Genomic DNA, 21,605 nt, shown 5'->3' on the forward strand with positions numbered 1-21,605 from the left:
GATAAATTGAAGTTTACATAAATATGTCAGAAGTGTCATCTGTGGTGGAAAACAGTGCAATTTCAATAGTTAAAACAAGGACTGCCAACAATGACTTGATATTTACAATTTTAAGGCTATAATGCCCTGTGGAAAAACCTGGACTTCTACATGTTCAAATCTATATACCCAGAGGAAAAGCTTAGTTTTGTCCTAAAGGGAATCCTTGTATGTTATCTGGGAATTTTAGTTCTTCACTTCTTCCTGTTCTGGCAAAAATAAACAGTTATACAACTTGCTGACTATTGTATTCAAAGCAAGTTTATTTAAACAACATTTTCCAGAACTTGGGAAATAAAGCCTCCAAAATGAATGGGTATGCAAGGACTTGCTCTGTGTGTTACTGTCATTCCAGTGCTGTTTTATTATTTTCTGCTTAGAAATCCTAACTCTTTGAAAGGATCTCCACGATTTCTTACAAGATACGGGTAAGAGAAAACTGAATTCTATAAGATTCATTATTCATTTTATAAAGTAGTCAAAATACTGTATAATTTATAATAATTTTAGATTGATTTGCAGGATGCAAAAAAAACCTGACAGTGGAAAATGTAAAACAATGAATACATTATCTGTATATGTTTTTCTGTGAGTAAATCTGAATAAGCAAAATACCTGTAAGACTGAATTATTCCCTTTAACAATAATTTATTATCTTCCTAACACAATTTAAATAACTTTATAAGTTTTGGTGAACTAGAATGTTAAACAGTTAAACTGGATTTAAACATCAAGGTATACGTGTCCTACGTAAAAAATTTTTCAGTTTATTCTGATTAAAGATCCATTCTTTTTAATTAAAAAAAAAAAAAAAAAGAAGTGATCTGCTCTGCCTTGAAGATTAGGGAAGGTTTCAGATAGGAGATGAAACTTCATCTGAGACCTAAAACAAGCCAGGTAGACAAGCGAGGGAGATACTCAAATGAAGGACACAGCAGAAACCAAGACAGAGGGGAAGAGACTGCTCAGCACCTCCTGGGACTTGTAAATTCTTCATGGTTAAGGTAAGGGGACAGGCAAAGTACAGATGTGACCTGACTTTAGACAGAGACAAAAGTCAGGTCAAGTAGGGGTTTGTGCCCCAGTTAGGTTTTGTCAAAGTCACATTCCAACAGAAAATGAGTACCAGCGTATTCCTTGGATTGTATTCATCTACAATCCAAATATAACTCCATCTAATGAATCCCCTCCCTGAAATATGGAGGGAATAATATCTAAGTCCTTTCAGCCTCCTGCAGCTAGCTACATTTTTCGAAAATAATCACTAGAGCATTAAGCAGTAATAAGATTCAACAGAAGTACATGGACTACACCATTTCTGTTTACCAAGCTTCCCTTGAATTCAGTTGAAATAAAGCAAATTGACTATTTGAAGAAGTTGACAGCATTAAAACCACAAGGTAGAAACATTTTAGACTGCAATGGCAACAGATTTTTGGCAACTAATGATTTTTTGACTATAAACACAGAAATTTGTGTAGTTTAGAAAAGTTCTATTTTAAGTGATTATTTTAATGTTCTTGAAATAACCAAGTATTTTTACAAAAATTTTTAAATGTTATTTCCCACTGGGATGCCAATTCAAGTCTTTTGAGAACTCTCTGCCTCAGAATGCTATGAAGTCATTTTTCTAACTAGAAGATTTAATAAAGCCTTAATGTATTTACCAGAAAGCCAGAAATGTTTTCCTAATTTCAAACACTCACCAAAAACTAACATTTCCAAACAATTATATTTTGTCACAGTGAAGCACAAGTGCACAAAGATAAACAAAATAACATTGTTCTGCTTTTCCTCTAAAGTGCTGTATTTTTCAGAAGATACAGTTTTTATCAGTGTAAGTAAAAGTGACTGTTTTCAGATTAAGCAGCTGGCATGTAATCAATAGTTATTACTGGCCTTCTGGACATTCCACATATCCAAATACTAATTCTGAGTATGGGTTCTGCTATTATCTCTCCAGGACAAGAAGACTAAAAGGCTCAAATGTGCTTCTCTAGACAAAAGATTAAAAAAAAAAAAATTAAAACAGTACTCTATTTTAAAATGATACAAACAATTCAATTTTCTACCTTCCAAAAACTGTTAATTGCATTTCAGCATCTTATTAGCTACCTTGAGTCACAAACCACTTGAGATAGTTTGTGTAGAAAATCTGTCATCTTCTTTATTGTAACAGAGCTTTTACTCATTTACTTTTAAGAGAGAATAAAAGTTTAGGTTTCTTTAATTATAGCATAATGTTCTTCTTCAAAAAAAGTCTAAAGATTTATAATAAGTAAACCTTGAAATACCCTAATCATTTGAAGAATCTTGAGAGAATTGTATTTTTTACTTCTTTTCTCTTCTGCTATCTACAATGGAAAGGGCTCATTTCACCAAAGAAAGCTCTGTAAGATGATGCCAACTCTCATTTGTCTGAGATAATTTGGGTTTCACTTTGGATAGGAGGCATAGCAAAAAAAAAAAACACCTTGTAACTATTCTCAATATACTGTGGCATATAGTATGGTGCTGAATTAAGCTTTTGTCAGTATTCAGTCCTAGCATGCTACATCAGGAATAAGAAAATGAGCTCTTTTTCTAACTATTTTCTTAAGCCAATTTATTCATAAAAATTGTGGCTACACATGAATGAACCACTATTGAGTATCCACAAAGAGCTATTTATTTGCAATTCAGAAGAGAAGTATCATACATAAATTGTAAATAACTGATTTCTGTAACATACCTACTACAAAACTTAATCACCAACTTGGAAGTCAAAAAAGTACAGTCATGGATTTCTGATCTGAAGATTATAGCTAATAAAGCTAATAGCCTGTGTACCAGTGATCACCATTAGAAAAGAAATTTTCTTTGGAATGAGATTCCAGTTGTTTTCCCAGTAATCATGATGACTTTATCCACTCACCCTACCTTGACAGATGATCTGTAATTCATAAGCTTGTATTTATGAAACTTATTTTGTATACATTATACACTGGCATGAAAACACTGTCCTTTATAAGCCAAATTAAAAATTTTACACATCAGTTGACATGAGTTACTGTATCACAGTGTGACTTATCAGCCAATGATTAGTTTCTGAAAGGTGAGAACTGAATTCAGGTGTTAATTTGACTGGGCTAAGAGATGTCCAGACAGCTGGTAAAATAGTTAGGCAGGTGTCTGTGAGGGGGTTTTTGAATTGTTTGTCATTTCATTCAGTAGACTGAGTAAAGAAGATCCACCCTCAACAATGTGAATAGGCATCACCAAATTCCTAGAGGTTCCAAACAGAACAAAAGATGAAGGGAAGGGTGAATTCCCTCTGTCTGTTCTTGACATCCACATTCTCCTGCCCTTAAACTTCAGAGCTCTTAGTTCTTGGGTCTCTGGACTCTAGGATTATACCATCAGATCCCCTGGTTCTCTGGCTTTCAGACCCTAACTGAATTACACCACTGGTTTTCCTAGTTATCCAGCTTGCAGACAGTAGATTACAGGACCTCTCAGCCTAGTACAGTCAGCACCTTTGCCATCTTTACCCTTATTCTATTTTATACCAATAATGAAAAAAATCAATAAAACATTGATGGTTAATAACTACTGCCTAGTTACTGTGTGCAAGGCACTGTCTGACAAGCATTCAACACTGATTATTTCATTTGATCCTTATAACAATGCTATGATATTAGGAACATTTGCAATTTATTTTACAGATAAAGAAATTGAGGCACACAGAGATAAAAATAACTTGTCTAAGATCACACTACTATAAATGATAAAGATGTGATTCAAATGTATGCAGTCTGCTTCCAGATCCTGAATACAACCAATATGTCTCCCTCAGTAAATTAATGTCTTGTAAATTTAATATAACTGAAAGAAATCATTAGAAATAATATGAGTATGAAATCTTTCACTTTAAATGTCTATAATTTATTCTGTTGTATATTTGTGAAGGAAAATTAACAAAGTTAAAGAATATGTATAGAACAGAACTTTATCCATTAAGACTATGTCTACACAATGAGTTATATAATAAGATTTTAATGTTTTCTTTCTAAGATTAGAATCCTCAATTAAAACGTTTTTACATATTCTTTATATGCAAGTGCTTTTAAAGAATACATTATACACACAAGCAGAAGACTTACTATACTACATAGATTGATTTAACAAACTTTCATTGCTCTCCTACTATGCACTATAATACAAATTAGATATTTGCTGCTGCTGCTGCTGCTGCTGCTAAGTCGCTTCAGTCGTGTCCGACTCTGTGCGACCCCATAGACAGCAGCCCACCAGGCTTCGCCGTCCCTGGAATTCTCCAGGCAAGAATACTGGAGTGGGTTGCCATTTCCTTCTCCAATGCATGAAAGCGAAAAGTGAAAGTGAAGTTGCTCAGTCGTGTCCGACACTTCACAACCCCATAGATTGCAGCCTACCTACCAGGCTCCTCCGTCCACAGAATTCTCCATGCAAAAGTACTGGAGTGGGGTGCCATTGCCTTCTCCAATTAGATATTTAAATATAGTTAAAACATGAACTCTAAACATAGTAAGCCTGCATATAAGTGAAATATATATAACAGAAAACAATAATGTGATAAAGAGATTTGAGCTGGAATGGTTTGTTCTGTCCGAGGGAGGGGAGAAAGAAAAGTAAGGCTTCCAGAAGAGGTAACAGTCTCAGCACTTAAATGGCCAGAAATATAGGTGATAAAGGTCATCTTAGAGATCTTGGACACAGGAAATAGTATGTGTGAAGGCACAAAAACACAGCAAGTTGAGAGATTTCAGTAGGTGATATGACTACAGCACAAAATTCAAGACAGGAAGTGGCAAGTGATGAGCTGGAATATTAGCTAAACCAGGAAATTCCATTAGAAATACTCAGACATGTATGTGATGAGGATCCACTGAAGGGAGCGGAGGACTAACAAGCCCTCCTATCCATTCCTGAGTTGGGTTTTACCCTAAAAATAATTATTTAATGACAGTATTTCCCTAAATGTTGTAGTGCAACACCTCCCGTCCCCACCTAAAAAGAAAGTTACTTTAAAAAAATAAAAGGTATTGCAGTTTCAAATTACCAAAGACTGGACTAAGACAAACATTACATACCTTAATGATGCAATAAATCTTGAAATCAGCAGAATTAGCTTACTTTTCATTTCTTAGTGGCATGAAATTATCAAATATTATAATAATATTTCATTTTGTTGGAACAATCTGTAATTATTATAATTTAGTTCTAGATCAAATCTTAAAACGGTTTAAATTCAAACTACTATAAAAGCATAACAATTAGAAAGAGAAGTAAATCTAATACATTTGACTTCAAGCTCTATTTCCCACTTAAAGGCAATTCAGAGTTTAAATTTGGAACTAATATACAATACAAAAACATTTATTATTTACAAAGTGCTCTACATTTTCAAACTCCTTTACAGTTATTATTTTATTTAAAAAGTTTATTATGGAGGTGTAATTTCTTTCATGAAATTAAAGGAGCAGAGACAAAAAGGCAGGCACAGCAGGAGTCGGAGAAGCCTTTCTTACTTAACAGATAAATCATCTAATATCAAGCATGGAAAGTACATGAAATGATATCCTACATCTGTTCTCTAAGATACATGTAAGACACTCAGGTTTGAGATAGTTCAATAAAAGTAACAGGCTTCAATCTGGCTCTCCTGACAAGGAGACAATCCGAAAACAAATTTTTAAAGATAGTATTAAACAACAACAACAACAACAAATAAACAAAAAACAAACCTTAAAATCTCACATCTTTAGAGCTAAATTGATGATAGTGAGGGAAGTCCTATAGCAAACTTTGTTTTAACTATTTGAAATGCCAGCATAACCCACCTCATGGAGACAAACTTTATACATGTGACAGTCAGCTTATTATAAGAGAATCCCAGCATCAACAAAGATATACAGATGTTGTAATCATACTGAAGGGTGAAGACATAAAACTAAAGACTAACATTTCCATTCCTAGGTTAGATCAAGCAAGACCACTATTAACTCACAGTTCAAGATGCCCAATAACCATGTGAAAAGTCTTAGAACCAATAGTAAGTAGGTAAAACTGAATCATAAAACTGATGGTGTTTTCCTCTTTGTACTGGCAGCTAAAAGCTTAAATTTTATAGCAAATGAATAAGAGGTAAGTAAACTCATTCTTGTCTTTCCTTTCATTGTCTCCTCATTTTCTTTCTGCCCTTAACTCCTTTATTTAATCTGAATGAATTGTGTAAACTTTCTTAAATCCTTTCTGAAACAAGAGAGAATTTAAACTAGCTAGCTAAACAAACAGTAACCAAAAAATGAAAACGGAAACATTACCTTTTCATCAAAATTACAATCAAGTCTTCTAATTAACACGATGAAAGTGCCAGATGAATTATCTCTTACTGGCGGAGGCACTATGGGTTCACAGGCATTCTCTGGTTTTGAGTTAATCAAAAAACCCTAAAAAAAGAATTAGCAGTAAGTTTTCTCTCTGTTAAACTAAAAATTAAAAAAGGAATTCAACTTACTTCTATGAACACCTTTTGAATTTGCTCCCCATGTTTTGCATTACACTAGATGAATTATCTGGCAACTACAACAGTTTCTACCTGCACAGTGCTCACAGTCCCAGAACTACTAAAGTAGTATTTGGTTTCCTAAGCATTTTTTTCATTCCATTTTTACTATTAAACTAAAAAAAAAAAAAAAAAAAAATCACACATAAGTCCATCACCCCAGAGACAACCACTGTTAGCATGTTGATATATTTTCCAACAATGATTCCCATTTCTAAGTCAAGTGAATACTTTTTAAAAAGTAACTACTGATTTTCTTTCATCAAACAATGAAAATGTACAGCATTTCTGGGAGCTTATTCTATAGAATCACTAGACTGGGTATATAAAGGTGTATGTAGAAAGATGTTCCCTCTTACATTGCTTTTAACCAGAAATCATGTTCATCAATATGGCAGCCATTTAAGAAATTATAATATACTCTTTCAGTGGAAAATAATAGAATCACTAAAAGGAATAAGGTAAATCTATACATATTAAACTGAAAAGGCATTCACAAAATAACTACCAATTAAAAAAAAAAAAACAGCAAGTTGCTCTCCCAAAAATACAGGATGGTTTCACATCTGAAATATATTAATATAAAATGTTATATTAATAGTTTAAAACAGAAAAAACCAAAATCAACAGATATAAAACACTGAATAAACACATAAAGATATTATCAAAGTCTTCAAATTCATTTATAAGAAATGAGTAATTTTGTAACTTTATCAACAAAGGTCCATCTAGTCAAAGCTATGGTTTTTCTAGTAGTCATGTATGGATGTGAGAGTTGGACCATAAAGAAAGCTGAGCGCTGAAGAATTGATGCTTCTGAATCGTGGTGTTGGAGAAGACTCTTGAGAGTCCCTTGGACTGCAAGGAGATCCAACCAGTCCATCCTAAAGGAAATCAGTCCTGAATATTCATTGGAAGGATTGATGTTGAAGCTGAAACTCCAATACTTTGGCCACCTGATGTGAAGAACTGATTCATTTGAAAAGACCCTGATGCTGAGAAAGACTGAAGGCAGGAGGACAAAGGACAACAGAGGATTAGACAGTTGGATGGCATCACTGATGCAATGGACATGAGTTTGAGTAGGCTCCGGGGGTTGGCGATGGACAGGGAGGCCTGGCGTGCTGCAGTCCATGGGGCCTCAGAGTCAGACACGACTGAGCGACTGAACTGAACTGAACTGAGTAATTAAGGCTATGACACAGTGTCTTAAAACAGTCCTGTATGGTACATGAACTGGTCACACCAACCATCTATTCTACAGGATTTGGTAACTTCTCCTGCCTTAAATGAATTGCCTGGCTTGTGATAGAGAATGTTTTTGCACATGTTTCTGGAATAAAATACAGCATACCTTCACTTACTCAAAGAATAACTCCCTCTCTTGACTCCATAAAGCGCTTGATTTTTACTTTGCAAGGAAACAGAAATGTGGTTATCCTCCCAACAAAGAATATTTACTTTATTCATATTAAATTTGCTCCCTGCTGCCTTTCCTGTGCCTTTCTGCACACAAACTAACTTTATGCCTTACAGCCAAATCACATAGCGCAGTTCTTTTCAAGACACTTATAACAGCAATTAAACTCAAGCCATGTGGCAGCAACAGGGTATATAACTCAACTGAAGTGAAGACAATATGAACAGCTATGACCAAATTTCCTGTGAGGACAACTCCATCATGATCGCCATCTAGCGGATAACAAGTGAAAGACACATCCTAATTTCAGATAAGTTAAAACATGGGTTAATAAAGTGCATCTTGGAATCAATACAGGGCTTAGAATCTTAGAATCAATATGAGTGCACAATCAACATGGGGCTTCCCTGGTGACCCATATAGTAAAGAGTCTGCCTGCAGTGCGGAAGACCCGGGTTCGATCCCTGGGTCAGGAAGATCCCCTAGAGAAGGAAATGGCAACCCACTCTGGTATCCTTGCCTGGAAAATTCCATGGATGGAGGAGCCTGGCAGGCTAAAGTCCATGGGTTCGCAAAGAGTTGGAAATGACCGAGCAACTTCACTTTAGAATCAATAAATGTATAATATGTATAGAACACCAAAAGGTCTACGAGTGGAACCAGGAAAAGGCTTTTGCTTTTTAATCATTTCTGTATTGATGAATCTGTTATGTATTACTTTGTGTATGTATTATTGTATATATAGTATTATTATGCATTATTTTTAGACATAAGAAAACTTACAAAACTTAAATACACATAAGCTAAAAATTAAAAAAAAATCTATCTGCACTAATGGAAACTGAAGCCTAAAAAGAAAAAAAACAGGTTTTTGTTTTGTTTTGAGGGGGCGGGGGGGCACATGGCTCATGGGGTCTTAGTTTCCTAACCAAGGATCAAACCAGAATACCTGGCAGTGAAGCACACATTGGGCCACCAGGGAATTCCCCAAAACAGGTCTTAAAATTATTAAATATTATTTTTCCTGTAGACTATGCTAAAAACAGTAACTTGATAAAACTAGCCTACCAGTTCCTACCCTTCCCCCAGATATGTCACTTAAAACAGTGAAAATTTATTTTGTTTCATCCACAAAGTCTACAAGGCAGTGTAATGGACTTTGCCAATTAATTTAGGAGAACTCTCTAGTCCCTTAAAGAGTGGCCAAGAAGGTGCTGCCTTATTCCAGGTCCACATGCCTCAAGTTTCCCTCCACAGCCAATTCCTTTTTCTTAAAAGGATGCAAAAAAATAAATAAATAAAAATAAAAGGATGCTTGCTCTGCAATCAAGGATCCTCCTTATCCCTATTTACTGATGGGGCAGTTTACACCAATGTGTAGGAAGCCCAAGAAAACTACCAATGTCGAGGAGATTCAGAGAGGATGCCCATCTTTCTTACCATTGTTGCTGTAATTCTCTGATGATGAAACAAAGAGGCAGGACAAAAATAGTGCTTTCAGTCTGGCACCTCAGTATCACCAAATGCATAACAGAATAGGTTTGTGGTATATATATTTATGGATTTTTTTAAAAAGCTTTTATGGCAATACATGAAGCAGAATACACAGAAGATGGTTTTTCAGCTTGATGAGTGTTCTCAAACTGAACATATCTGTGTCAGGAAACAGATATTAACACCCCTCCAGGAGCTCCCTTCATCATCCCTGTCAGTCACTACCACCCCCCACCCCCATCCAATCAGCAGTGTCACTACATGGACTTTGAAGAGCTTAGATCAGATTTTGCCTAATTTTCTACTTAAACAGAATCAGACATACAGCAGATTCTCTTTTAGACATCTCTCTCTCAGTACTGTATTTCTCAGACTCATCCCTGCTCTTCAGCAACCATACTGTTAAGATGTATTTGGCAGATCTTACATCTTCATTTCTCTATAGTATTACATGGTGTGAATATACCAAAATGTATTCTTCTGATGAGCATTTGGGTAATTTATAGCAGGCACTATTACAAACAGTGCTGTTATAAACCTTCCAGTGCAAGTGTTTCCATGAACACATGTGCATGATGTTTATGTACAAAGAAGAACCATAGGATATCAAGCTGGATTACAGAGTTTCAAGCTCTAGTAAATACCACCAAGCAATTCATTTTTCCAAAGTGGTCTGGGTTATCATGTTTTAACTGGAATATTCAAATAACCTAAACTTGAAAATCATACTGAATATAATTTTGTTTTACCACTTCCAAAGTACTTAGAACTGTGAAACTGCAGGGTGTTATGAGAGAATTACTTTGCTTGATAAATTACACTGTTAATGAAGTCAAAAAGAGACAGATAATTTTAAAAGACGGTTTTATTTAAAAGACTGTTTCAGGCTGAAAAGCCTTAGACTTTCCTCTCCTCAGTTTGAACTGAATGGCAACTATACAATGAATAAAATTAAGAAGAGTATGTGTGTGCTCGGTATCTTTAGTCATGTCTAGCTCTTTGCGACCCTATGGACTGTAGTCCACCAGGCTCCTCTGTCCATGGGATTTTTCAGGCAAGAATACTGGAGTGGGTTGCCATGCCCTCCTCCAGGGAATCTTCTTGACCTAGGGTAAGGAGAGTATATGCAAAGATAAATGTCAACAAAAATGCTGAAAGCAAGGGAACAGAGCATCGTTCCCTTTGTAAAAATATAAAAGTAAAAGCATGAAGAAAAAAAGTAGTGAGCTGTTTTGTTAGTGAATACCTGAAGTTATTAATAATCAATAACTGCAGTAATAGCAGGCAGTTAACATTTGTTGAGCCATGGCACTGAGCACTGTGTCAGGCACTATGCCCTTTAAATGCCCTAATTCATTTAATCTTTGCAATAACCCTATGGGGTAACTCCTATTGTTATATCCCTATCGTAAAGAGGAGGGAAACTGAGTCTCAAAAGAGTTAGGTAACTTGTCTAAGGTTACACAGAGCAGGCATGTAATCCCAGGAAGTCTGGGTCTAGACCCTACATTCTCAACCACTCTGCCCTTGTCCTCCTGCTGGACAGGAAAAAAAAAAAAAAAAACAGGTGAAGAAGAAAATGGGCAATAAGAAGAGAAATGCACATTTACAAAAATGAACAAATTGTTCGTTTAAAAGGCAGTTAAGGTTGATTCCAAAATTTAATACAACCATTTCAAATGATAAAGATGTCATAACTTTTACATTCAAATACAGACAAAAAGAGTCACACTGATCAATCAGATTTTATCAGCTAACATTTTCCTAATGTGTGACAGATTAATTTGTTTCTAGGATGTTAAAAAGATCCACTGCTATTTTCTCTAATGCTTTGTTAGACCATTCTTCTACCAGTAACTAAATCTACCAGTAACTTTCACATACAAGGTACATTTAATTCCCTTTTCACAAATTGCTGGACATTACTCTCCTCTTAGGCAGTAAAACACCCCTTAACCATTACGCATTATTTTAAGTTCAATAAGATAAAATAAAAACAACATGAAGTACAAATGCACAGATGAGAGAAAATTATTCTATGTGAGGCAGTAACAGAAAAGGTGATGTTTGACTTGGTTCTTAAACTTTACTATAGTTCAATCTGGTGCCCAAACCTAAATATACTACTATAAGTGATCTGACCAATACAACAACAGAGAGGAAATATCACACTTTAACCTTTCCTAGATACTATATGTCAATTGACGCGCCATAAAACCAAATTAGGTTTCTGACAAACACATTACAGTCCTTTCAACAAAATTTTGACATGCTCCTACTAAGCTATACTTCTTCTCTTTTCAGAACCTATCTTTTAAGACTTAAAGTGAAGTGAAATCAAGTCGCTCAGTCGTGTCCGATTCTTTGCGACCCCATGGACTGTAGCCTACTACGCTCCTCTGTCCATGGGATTTTCCAGGCCAGAGTACTGGAGTGGGTTGCCATTTCCTTCTCTAGAGGATATTCCTGACCCAGAGATCAAACCCAGGTCTCCCGCACTGTAGGCAGATGCTTTACCGTCTGAGCCACCAGGCCAGGGCAGATTTAATTCTAGTATCAAATTCTTAAAAATAACAACATAATATATAAAAACGTAAAGATTGTTGCCTTGAGTTCTACTTACCATAGAAGTAGTCATTTGTCAGGATTTTGATTTTATAAATCTCAAGCTCCATGAGGAAAAGTCCACCTGGTACATGCTTCTCATTCAGCATGTAGAGATACTGCTTCACTCAGGGGATGTATTTTGACATTTTAGAAAGCAAAATCACTGCGCCCTCTGGTGGACAATGCTTTTTAGTAATAGGTTGCATGCATACTGTTTCACCAGCATACCCACTCATATCATTATCATTCTTAAGAAAAATTAACAATTGTCACTTCAGTCTGAACAAACAGGGATTTACATGGTGGAGTTAGCAGTAAACAATCCACTTGCCAGTGCAGGAGACATACTGAGACACAGGTTTGATCCCTGCGTCAGGAAAATCCCCTGGAGGAGGACATGGCAATCCGCGTAAGTATTCTCGCCTGGAGAACCTCCATGAACAGAGAAGCCTTGCAGGCTATAGTCCACAGAGTTGCAAACTTGGACATGACTGAAGCACATGTACGGTGAATCAACAAAGTGGAAAATTAAAAGCTCAAAAGACTGGTACACTTGTAGGACTTGATATATCCAACAAGACTGTTTCTTTAAAACAGGAATTTTAAGTGAATTGAGCTTACACTGTAATTACATGTCCTTTAAGACAGTCTTCTATATTGCCATATAATCAATACACATCAGTAAGGAATATTTATTCATATTTTATAGTCTGTAGTACTTGGCAAATCCTCTAAGAACATAAAAACTTTAAATGTGTTAATCAATTACAGAGTTCTTAACAAAATCTTTGATAACAAAAAGTTCAGAAACAAATACAGAAAGTAAATCTGTAAAAACTTAAAAGACAGCAAAGAAATTCTCCTTCAGTTTTATAAACAAAAGTGAGTCCTGAGTAATATATCTTCACAGTGAAGTGAAGTCGCTCAGTCGTGTCTGACTTTTTGCGACCCCATAGACTGTAGCCTACCAGGATCCTCTGCCCATGGGATTTTCCAGGCAATAGTACTGGAGTGGATTGCCATTTCCTTCTCCAGGGGATCTTCGCAACCCAGGGCTCGAACCCGGGTCTCCCGCATTGTAGACAGACACTTTACCATCTGAACCACCAGGGAAGTCCTATATGTCATCATAACTGTTTGCAATTTGTCATTATCACAAGTCAGTCATGTGCTCAGTATCTAAGTCTCGTCCGACTCTTTACGACCCTATGGGCTGTGGTCTGCCAAGCTCCTCTCTCTATGGGATTTCCCAGGCAAGAATACTGGAGTGGGTAGTCATTTCCTTCTACAATAACTCAGTTATAGTTGAGCACAATCTAGTTAACTAAAGTTGAATATAATCTGGTTATCAGGCTGATTAAGGGGGTCAGAACTTAAAATTACTGATAGCAATGGTCAGATCCTAACTACTGAAATTGTTTCAGTATGCAGTGTTCAAAAAGAATGGTGAATAGCAAGAAGGGGTGATGCAGGTACACAGATAAAAGTAGGGAGAAAATACAAAATAATAAGTATTGGTATTGGTATTGGATTTTCCGTTAATTTCAAAGATGATGATCACTGATTTCTTTATTAAATGAAATAAGAAATACAGTAAGTATGGGAAAAAATAAATTATTTCACCATGGCAAACTCTAATTTATAGAAGCATGATACTATCAATCTCTCCAAAGTGGTCAGAAGTTCATATACCAGCCATACACAAGAATACTTGGCTTCCCATTTCCTTGTCATCCATTGATAAGACTTTTTTTTTCCCACTGATCTGATGAGTGTGAAATAACCTGTAATTATACTGTATGCAAGGAGATAATTTTAAGGCTATTCAGTGCAACACTATAATAGCTAAAAACTGGCATCTTACATATCTACCAACAAAAGAATAAAAAAATAAATTGTAGCATAGTCATAAAATGAAGTACTATTCTTTGAAATGAATTAAGACTATATAATAACATGAATTTCAAATATATTGTAGGATGAAAAAGGCAAGTTTAAAAGCCTCATGAAACATATAAAAGCAGGCACAACAGTATTTATAAGGTAACATGTTTTATAACATTAAATGGGAAATTACACATAAATTTCAGGGTAATGATTATCTATGAGAGGAAAGATAAGGGAACCTAATTGGGAGGATAAAGAGATGTTTCAGTGGTACTGATAACACTTTTTCTTTAAAAAACGGTAAACTATTCGCATCTAAGTAGTAGGTATGTTGGATATTCTATTATTTCCCTACTCTATTCTGTTTCCAATATTTCATAATTTTTAAAATTAAGAGCAACCTAAATGTATAATGACACAAGGGATTGGTGCATTATGGTATAATTCCAGTACTCCAATAAATTACAGAATTTCTAGTGATGCTATGAATACATATATTTTTACATGAAAAGATACCCATGATATTGGATATGTTATAATATTGCCAGATTTTAAGAAGTTGCAAAGTAATATATATAAATGGATGATTTTCAAATTCTTTTCACATCCTACATCATCTTAATTTTTATAGTGACCATATATTACTCTTATAACCAGAAAAATAGGTTTTCATGGGCAAAGGAATAAAAAGGTACCTTTAAGGTAATTACCAATTTTTACCATATCAAATTGATAAAGCCAGCAAGAAAATCTAAGGAAAACTACTAAGTGAACAGACAACAGAAATGCCCAGCAATGAAGCAGGGATGTATGTAGGCTGACTATGTTGATTTACAATATCAGAACCTAAGCCTCCTATTACTTCCAAGGTGGCAAGAGAACAAACAGAACAATGTGGGTGGGTCCAAGGATGGTGCAAGAGACTAGGGCCCAAACTGTGGAGCAAAGGAAAAGAACCAAGGTTGGATTTTACGAATTCCACAAAAGATGGGTGAGATGCCATAGATGCACTCTTTTCAGGCCCTTCCTTTTATGCTCTCTCCCAGCTGCCCCACATCTAAGTGATAAGCTACCATAATGAAATAATTCTTCATTATTTTCTATCTCTAATGAGAGTCTATATTCCTTGATTCAGTAATACATGAATAAGCAATCATCACCTTTGAAATCAACAGGAAAAGGCTTATTTTTATATGTTCAAAAGTCACTGAAGAAGCATTCTTTGAATATGATCGAAGTTTCTGCAATTGAAAATGCCTTTGTATCTTAGAATTCTCCTTTCATGTATAACCAGGTGGTTTTATTCCTTATTTTGACGGCCCTATTTCCTTATTTTTCCTTCAAAAAGGAAAGTCTGACCTCTGTTTTAGCCAACAAATTGAAGGTGACATTGCAACAGTTCATAGTTCTTAGGAGAGAGGCAGCCATGCACATGCAGCCTTAACCAAGACTTCTTCCTATCACAAAGCTGTCAAGTGTCTGGGAGGAAAAACACAGCAGCAGTCCTGAATCTCTCTTGGATATCTGCTACAAAGGAAGCAAAGGAAGTCTCACAAACAACCACACATTCCCTTGCAATATTTGCATTTTCCTTCACAGCCAAAAAAAAAAAACAAAACCCACACCCACTCTCTTCTAATCTCATCTTTACATTAAACAAAATGATTTCTTATAAAATAATCCTAAAATTAACTAGTAAATTTATTTTCAAAGAATGGTATAGTTTGTGAAAAATTAACTGGTGATGATGCTATAAGGTACTAATTTAAGACTAAAGATCAGAAAAAAAAAAACTAATTGTAAGAGGAAATCCTTTTATTTGTACATTTGTCTGTCTATATATGAGGAAAGGCAGTCAAGCACAAATCTACCTGTGAAGATCTTTATCCTGTCTTCTCACTCACATGAAGAACTTAGGCTGAGTATCACGTTACAAAAACACTGTATACAAACATCATGGTACCAGACTTCCCTGGTGGTCCAGTGACTGAGACTGTGCTCCCAGTACTGGGGGCCCTGGTTCGATTCCTGGCTAGGGCACTAGATACCACATACTTTAAGAGTTCGTCTGTCTCAACTAAGACCTCATGCAGCCAAATAAATAAACACACGTCAAAAAAAGAGGTCATGGTAAATCCAGCCCAAAAGGCATTTTGCTGAAAACAAGATTTGCCATTGATAGGAATACTCAGGAAACCCCAAATATTAGGCTTACCTTTCAGAGATAATCTTGATTTGAATTTTTAGTAATCATTATTATTCCCTCTACTTGTCAAAACACTTCTTAAAAGCAAAGAAGCAAGAAACTTAGAAAAGTTTGCTCCCCCTGAGACTGGTCTTTGGTGTATAACTGAATTATTCCAATGATATTGATAATATACAGAGAATCTAATCAGAAACTTTGTTAGCATTACTAATCTACATGATAAAATCTTGACTATGCAATAATGATACTTCAGTAGTTGGGTATTCTTTCAAAAAGGGCCTATTTTACACTATACAATAAAATAATCCTGGGTAGATTAAAGACCTCCCAAGCATGGAGTGAAGGGCATGGGAAAAATTTACAAATTTTGCAGTAAACAGAAAAATATTTCAAGACCTCAGGGTAGGGAAGGATTACTTAAGATATAGAAAACTCAAAACATCAAAAAAAAGATGTCTGCATTAATTTAAACATAGGCATAATTTTAAAAGGCAATTTTAAGTTAAATAACACAAAGAAGAAAATATTTATAAGGCAATATAACTAAAAGATTAAGAAACCTGACCACCAAAAAATTGATGGTTTTGAATTGAGGTGTTAAGAGAAGACATTTGAGAGTCCCTTGGACTTCAAGAAGATCAAACCAGTCAATCCTAAAGGAAATCAGTCCTGAATATTCATTGGAAGGACTGATGCTGAAGCTGAAACTCCAATACTTTGGCCACCTGATGCAAAGAGCTGACTCACTGGAAAAGTGAGTGGGAAAGACTGATGGTGGGAAGAGAAGGGGATGACAGATGATGAGATGGTTGGATGGGATCAGCAACTCAATGGACATGAGTTTGAGCAAGCTTCGGGAGTTGGTGATGGACAGGGAAGCCTGGCGTGCTGCAGTCCATGGGGTCGCAAAGAGTCAGACACAACTTAGCAACTGGACTAAATTGAACTAAAAGATTAGTGTCTGGACTCCTAAAAGTGGATATTTTAAAAATTTACAAACCAATACAAAAATGGGTTAAAAAACAGACAAACCAGAAGCCTGCTTGACCAATAATGCTATATCTCACTAATAATTATATAATGCTACATGCAGGTAGACATGAGAGATGTGGGTTCAATCCCTGGGTTGGGAATATCTTCTAGAGGAGGGCATGGCAACCCACTCCAATATTCTTGCCTAGAGAATCCATGGACAGAGGAGCCTGGTGGGCTACAGTCCATAGCGTCGCAAAGAGTCGGACATGACTAAAGTGACTTAGCACACATACACGCACATCTCACTAATGCTTGATATCACTAATTATTCAAGAAATAACAAGTAAAAGCAGAAAGATAGCACTTCATACCCCATCAAGTTGGCAATCCTTTAATTCTGATAATAAGTCTTGGCAAATATGGCAAAAGAGTAACACTTACTTGTTAAGTTTTTATTTTAGTGAGGCAGGAGAGAGAATGGAATTACAACATCAAACTGAGAGGTTAAAGACCTTCTGCAGTGTCTAACGGGGACTCTCAGAAAGGAACTTCTTGTAAGGATCTAACTCTGGACAATGAACACACCTTACGATATGTCATTGTCAGGTCTCTTATAAGGTATTTAGACTTAAAGGAACATACTGATGTTATACATCTTCCTTTTGGATCTGAGGCACAGCCAATAAGGTCTCAAAAAAAAAAAAAAAGGTTTTCTGTTAAAGGTACTGGCTAAAACAGCCAATTAAAATATATAACCAAAAACAAAGAGTTTCCCCTTGGTAAAAATAACAAATCTTTCTTTTAAAACTTCAACAACACTAACAAGACATTTTAATTCTTGTAAAATTCACATTTTTACATTAAAGCTAAAATTTTCTTTTGTTACTATTAGGTTAATTGGGGCATATGTAAATGGAATGCAAACAATTTCAATTGATATGTTATATCATACATATCTAATCTTTTATAAATGGTGTAATTCAGTGATACTATTATAAAATCTACAGATTCTACAGAATTTTTTACTATATTTTATACTATTATAAAATATACAGATTCTATCTACAGAACATAAGCCTACAAAAACTATCCCAACTAAACACTCTGGACAAAGCTCAAAAGTAAAAATATTTCTCAGCTATATCTCTTAATGCTATAACCATACAATATTTTTAAATTAACCTGGTTATATTTTTAACACATCTGTTTAATTAGTTTTATAGACATTACACTACTGTGAGCCATGTCCACTTTATCGTCAAGTCCTCCTTGTAAACAATAAGAAGTAGGCTAGCGTTTGTGAATTCTGATTCCAGGCAATGGCAAGCCAGTCATGCAACTATAAAAGCTATCTATAATGATCCAACAATTTGCAGTTTGTTAGAATACTCTCTTTACTATCACTGCATTTCACCTATTGGGCTTGCCCTAGAATTATAGGGTAAAAGCAGGCAGATATTTAACACTATTTCTTTTCCCCAGGCAGTGAATAAACACACTTGTCAAAATACCTTTTAAACGTAAACTAAATGTACAATGAGCTTCCCAGGTGGTTCAGTGGTAAAGAATCCACCTGCTAAAGCAGGGGACTCTGGTTCAGCCCCTACGTCTGCAAGATCCCCTGGAGAAGAAAATGGCAACCCACTCCAATATTCTTGCCTAGGAAATCCCACGCACAGAGGAGCCTGGAAGGCTATAATCCATGGGGTCACAAAAGAGTCAGACATAACTTAATGACTAAACAACAAAATTCACAATAGCACAGAAGAGCTACAATAAGACTATGGTTATCAGGAGTTAATGAAACTCTTTAAAACAAGCTTACTAAGCAGAAAAATTCTTCAGTGAAAAGGGATGGTCGGACTCTTTATGCTGAATGGAAGAAAGGCTGCCAACTCAAAATCACTGATAATCAGAGAAATACAAATTAAAACAAGATAATTCTTTTGCCCATCAGATTGGCAAAAGTTTAAAAGATTGATAATATCCAGGATTGGCAAGGGTGTAGGAAAATGAATATTCTCATACCCATTAGTACAGGTTTTTAGAAAAGTAATTTAGTGCATGTAAGAAAAATTTTATATATAAATACCCATGCATTCATTTATTACACGTCCAAACCTATTTTAGCAAAATAACTGGCTTAGATAAGAAACCAAAATATCTGAATATTTATTAATAGAATATGACTAATAAACGGTGGTCATTCATGTTACAGAATACCAAGCAAGGCTGTGCAAAGATCTCTAAGACATAATGCTAATATGGGGAGGTGGGGGAATCAAATGTAAATACTATAGTGGATACTCTTCTTTCATAATGCCCAAATTTTTTGAAATCACTGTTCCCACACTATGATCCTACCTTCCCAAAGTAGAACAAAACAACAAAAATAACAACTATATTATCCAGCCTCCCTCACAGCCAGGTATTTCGCTAAAGTATTAATATATAGCTAGTAACTGGGTGATCTCAGTTCAGTCACTCAGTTGGGTCCAATTCTTTGTGACCCCATAGACTGAAACACGCTAGGCTTCCCTGTCCATCACCAACTCCCGGAGCTTGCTCAAACTTATGTCCATTGAATTGGTGATGCCATCCAACCATCTCATCCTCTGTCGTCCCCTTCTCCTCCTGCCTTCAATTTTTTCCACCATCATGGTCTTTTCTAACAAGCCAGTTCTTCTCATTAGGTGGCCAAAGTATTGGAGTTTCAGCTTCAGCATCAGTCCTTCCAATGAATATTTGGGACTGATTTCCTTGAATATCGGGTTTGATATTCAAACCTGGTTTGAATTTCCTGCAATTCAAAAGCATCAATTCTTCAGCACGCAGGTTTCCTTACGGTCCAACTCTCACATCCATACACGACTACTGGAAAAACCATAGCTTTGACGAGACGGACCTTCATCGGCAAAGTAATGTCTCTGCTTTGTTAATATGCTGTCTAAGTTTGTCATAGCTTTTCTAGACTGTGTGGTCTGAAGTGAAGTGAAGTGAAGTCATTCAGTCATGTCCGACTCTTTGCAACCCTGTGGACTGTAGCCCACCAGGTTCCTCCGTCCATGGGATTCTCCAGGTAAGAATACTGGAGTGGGTTGCCATTTCCTTCTCCAGGGATCGAACCCAGGTCTCCTGCATTGTGGGCAGACGCTTTAACCTCTGAGCCACCAGGGAAGACTGTGTGGTCTAGAGTCTGTCAATTAGAAAAATCCAGGTGACAGATTTGAGGAAACGGTTTGGCAAGGGTATCTCTTTGACCAGCTTGGGTAGACACAGAGGCAGATTGTTTTAAGACCACAGAAGCTTCTTGGTCAGGGACAAGGTTCTGTGCTTTTCTCTGGCGGTCAGTGGCTGCCATCAATCTTTTATCATGGCAGTTCTACAAGGCACTTCCAGGTTTTTTTGCTGAAACAGTCTGGAAACTGCTTCTCCAGGCTACAATACTCTCAATATCTCTATCCCTTCATAAATTCCTTTCTGGATAAATTAGCTAGGATGGGTTTCATTATAAAAATTAAGAAACCTTTCATATACATAATGATAACCACTTATGAACTTTATAAGTTCATAAATGTATGAACTAAAAAACACTACATATTTAGAAAAGGATCTGAAGACTGTGAGGGCACATAACATCTGATGATGAACTCTAAAGAAATACGTATAGGTGAGGAAGAGGGTACAGGAACGCTTTTTCCTTTTTCCTCTCTATACCTCTTTCCTGTTTAAATAGTTTTACAATGACAAATAGTTGTATAATACTGGGATTTTTAAAAATAATTTAAAATCTTTGAAAAACTTAAAAACTGGTACATCCTTCCCAGAGATGCCTGGTATCCTAGTTGAGAATAACATTTTTATGGCACTTAAATACGGAATTTTAAAAAATTAGAACAAACTGAAAACATTCTGTGGTACAATATATATACAATTTCATGTACTCTCACTTACATAACATAAAAACCTTATATTGGAGCACGGAAGGATTTTTTTAAGCATGACTCCAGAGGTAGAAGAGAAAGATAATAATATGCAACTATAATACACAAATATAACTTCTGAAACTTTAAAGTTAAAAGATGAAGGACAACAATCTGAGGCATATAAGGCAAATAACAGATTAATACTTTCAATATATATTCTTACATAGCAATAAGAATGGATATTTTAATTTAAAAATGGGCAAAGTGCATTAGCAAAACTTGGACAAGCTAAATACCCACAGTAAAAAAATTAAACAAAATTATTCAAAAATCCATAGTATTTCATGATATTGCAAAACCATGCAGTCACAGCAAACTAAAATGCAGAACCTTGTCTATTAGCATGAAAAGATGTTCTAGTTTACAATGAAGTAAAAATGGCACGTAACCAAGTGACATATTTCT

General features: G+C 35.6%; 1 protein-coding gene across 9 annotated transcripts in view; it reads right to left on the reverse strand.

Annotated features, from left to right (window-relative positions):
* RNF13 (ring finger protein 13) overlaps positions 1–21,605 on the reverse strand; it is a 132,973-nt gene that overhangs the window by 80,273 nt on the left and 31,095 nt on the right. For 5 of the 9 annotated variants that reach the window (XM_042235704.2, XM_060394880.1, XM_004003261.5 and 2 more), the window contains one exon: positions 6,384–6,509. The exons of 3 other annotated variants lie outside the window; for them this stretch is intronic. In XM_042235704.2, the coding sequence (XP_042091638.1) occupies positions 6,384–6,509 (126 nt within the window). Of the gene's footprint in view, positions 1–6,383; positions 6,510–21,605 lie in introns of those variants that run through there. One more of the 9 variants, XM_042235706.2, reaches the window with a different exon arrangement.

Source organism: Ovis aries, chromosome 1, assembly GCF_016772045.2.
Source record: "Ovis aries strain OAR_USU_Benz2616 breed Rambouillet chromosome 1, ARS-UI_Ramb_v3.0, whole genome shotgun sequence".
NCBI classification, from domain to species: Eukaryota; Metazoa; Chordata; class Mammalia; order Artiodactyla; family Bovidae; genus Ovis; species Ovis aries.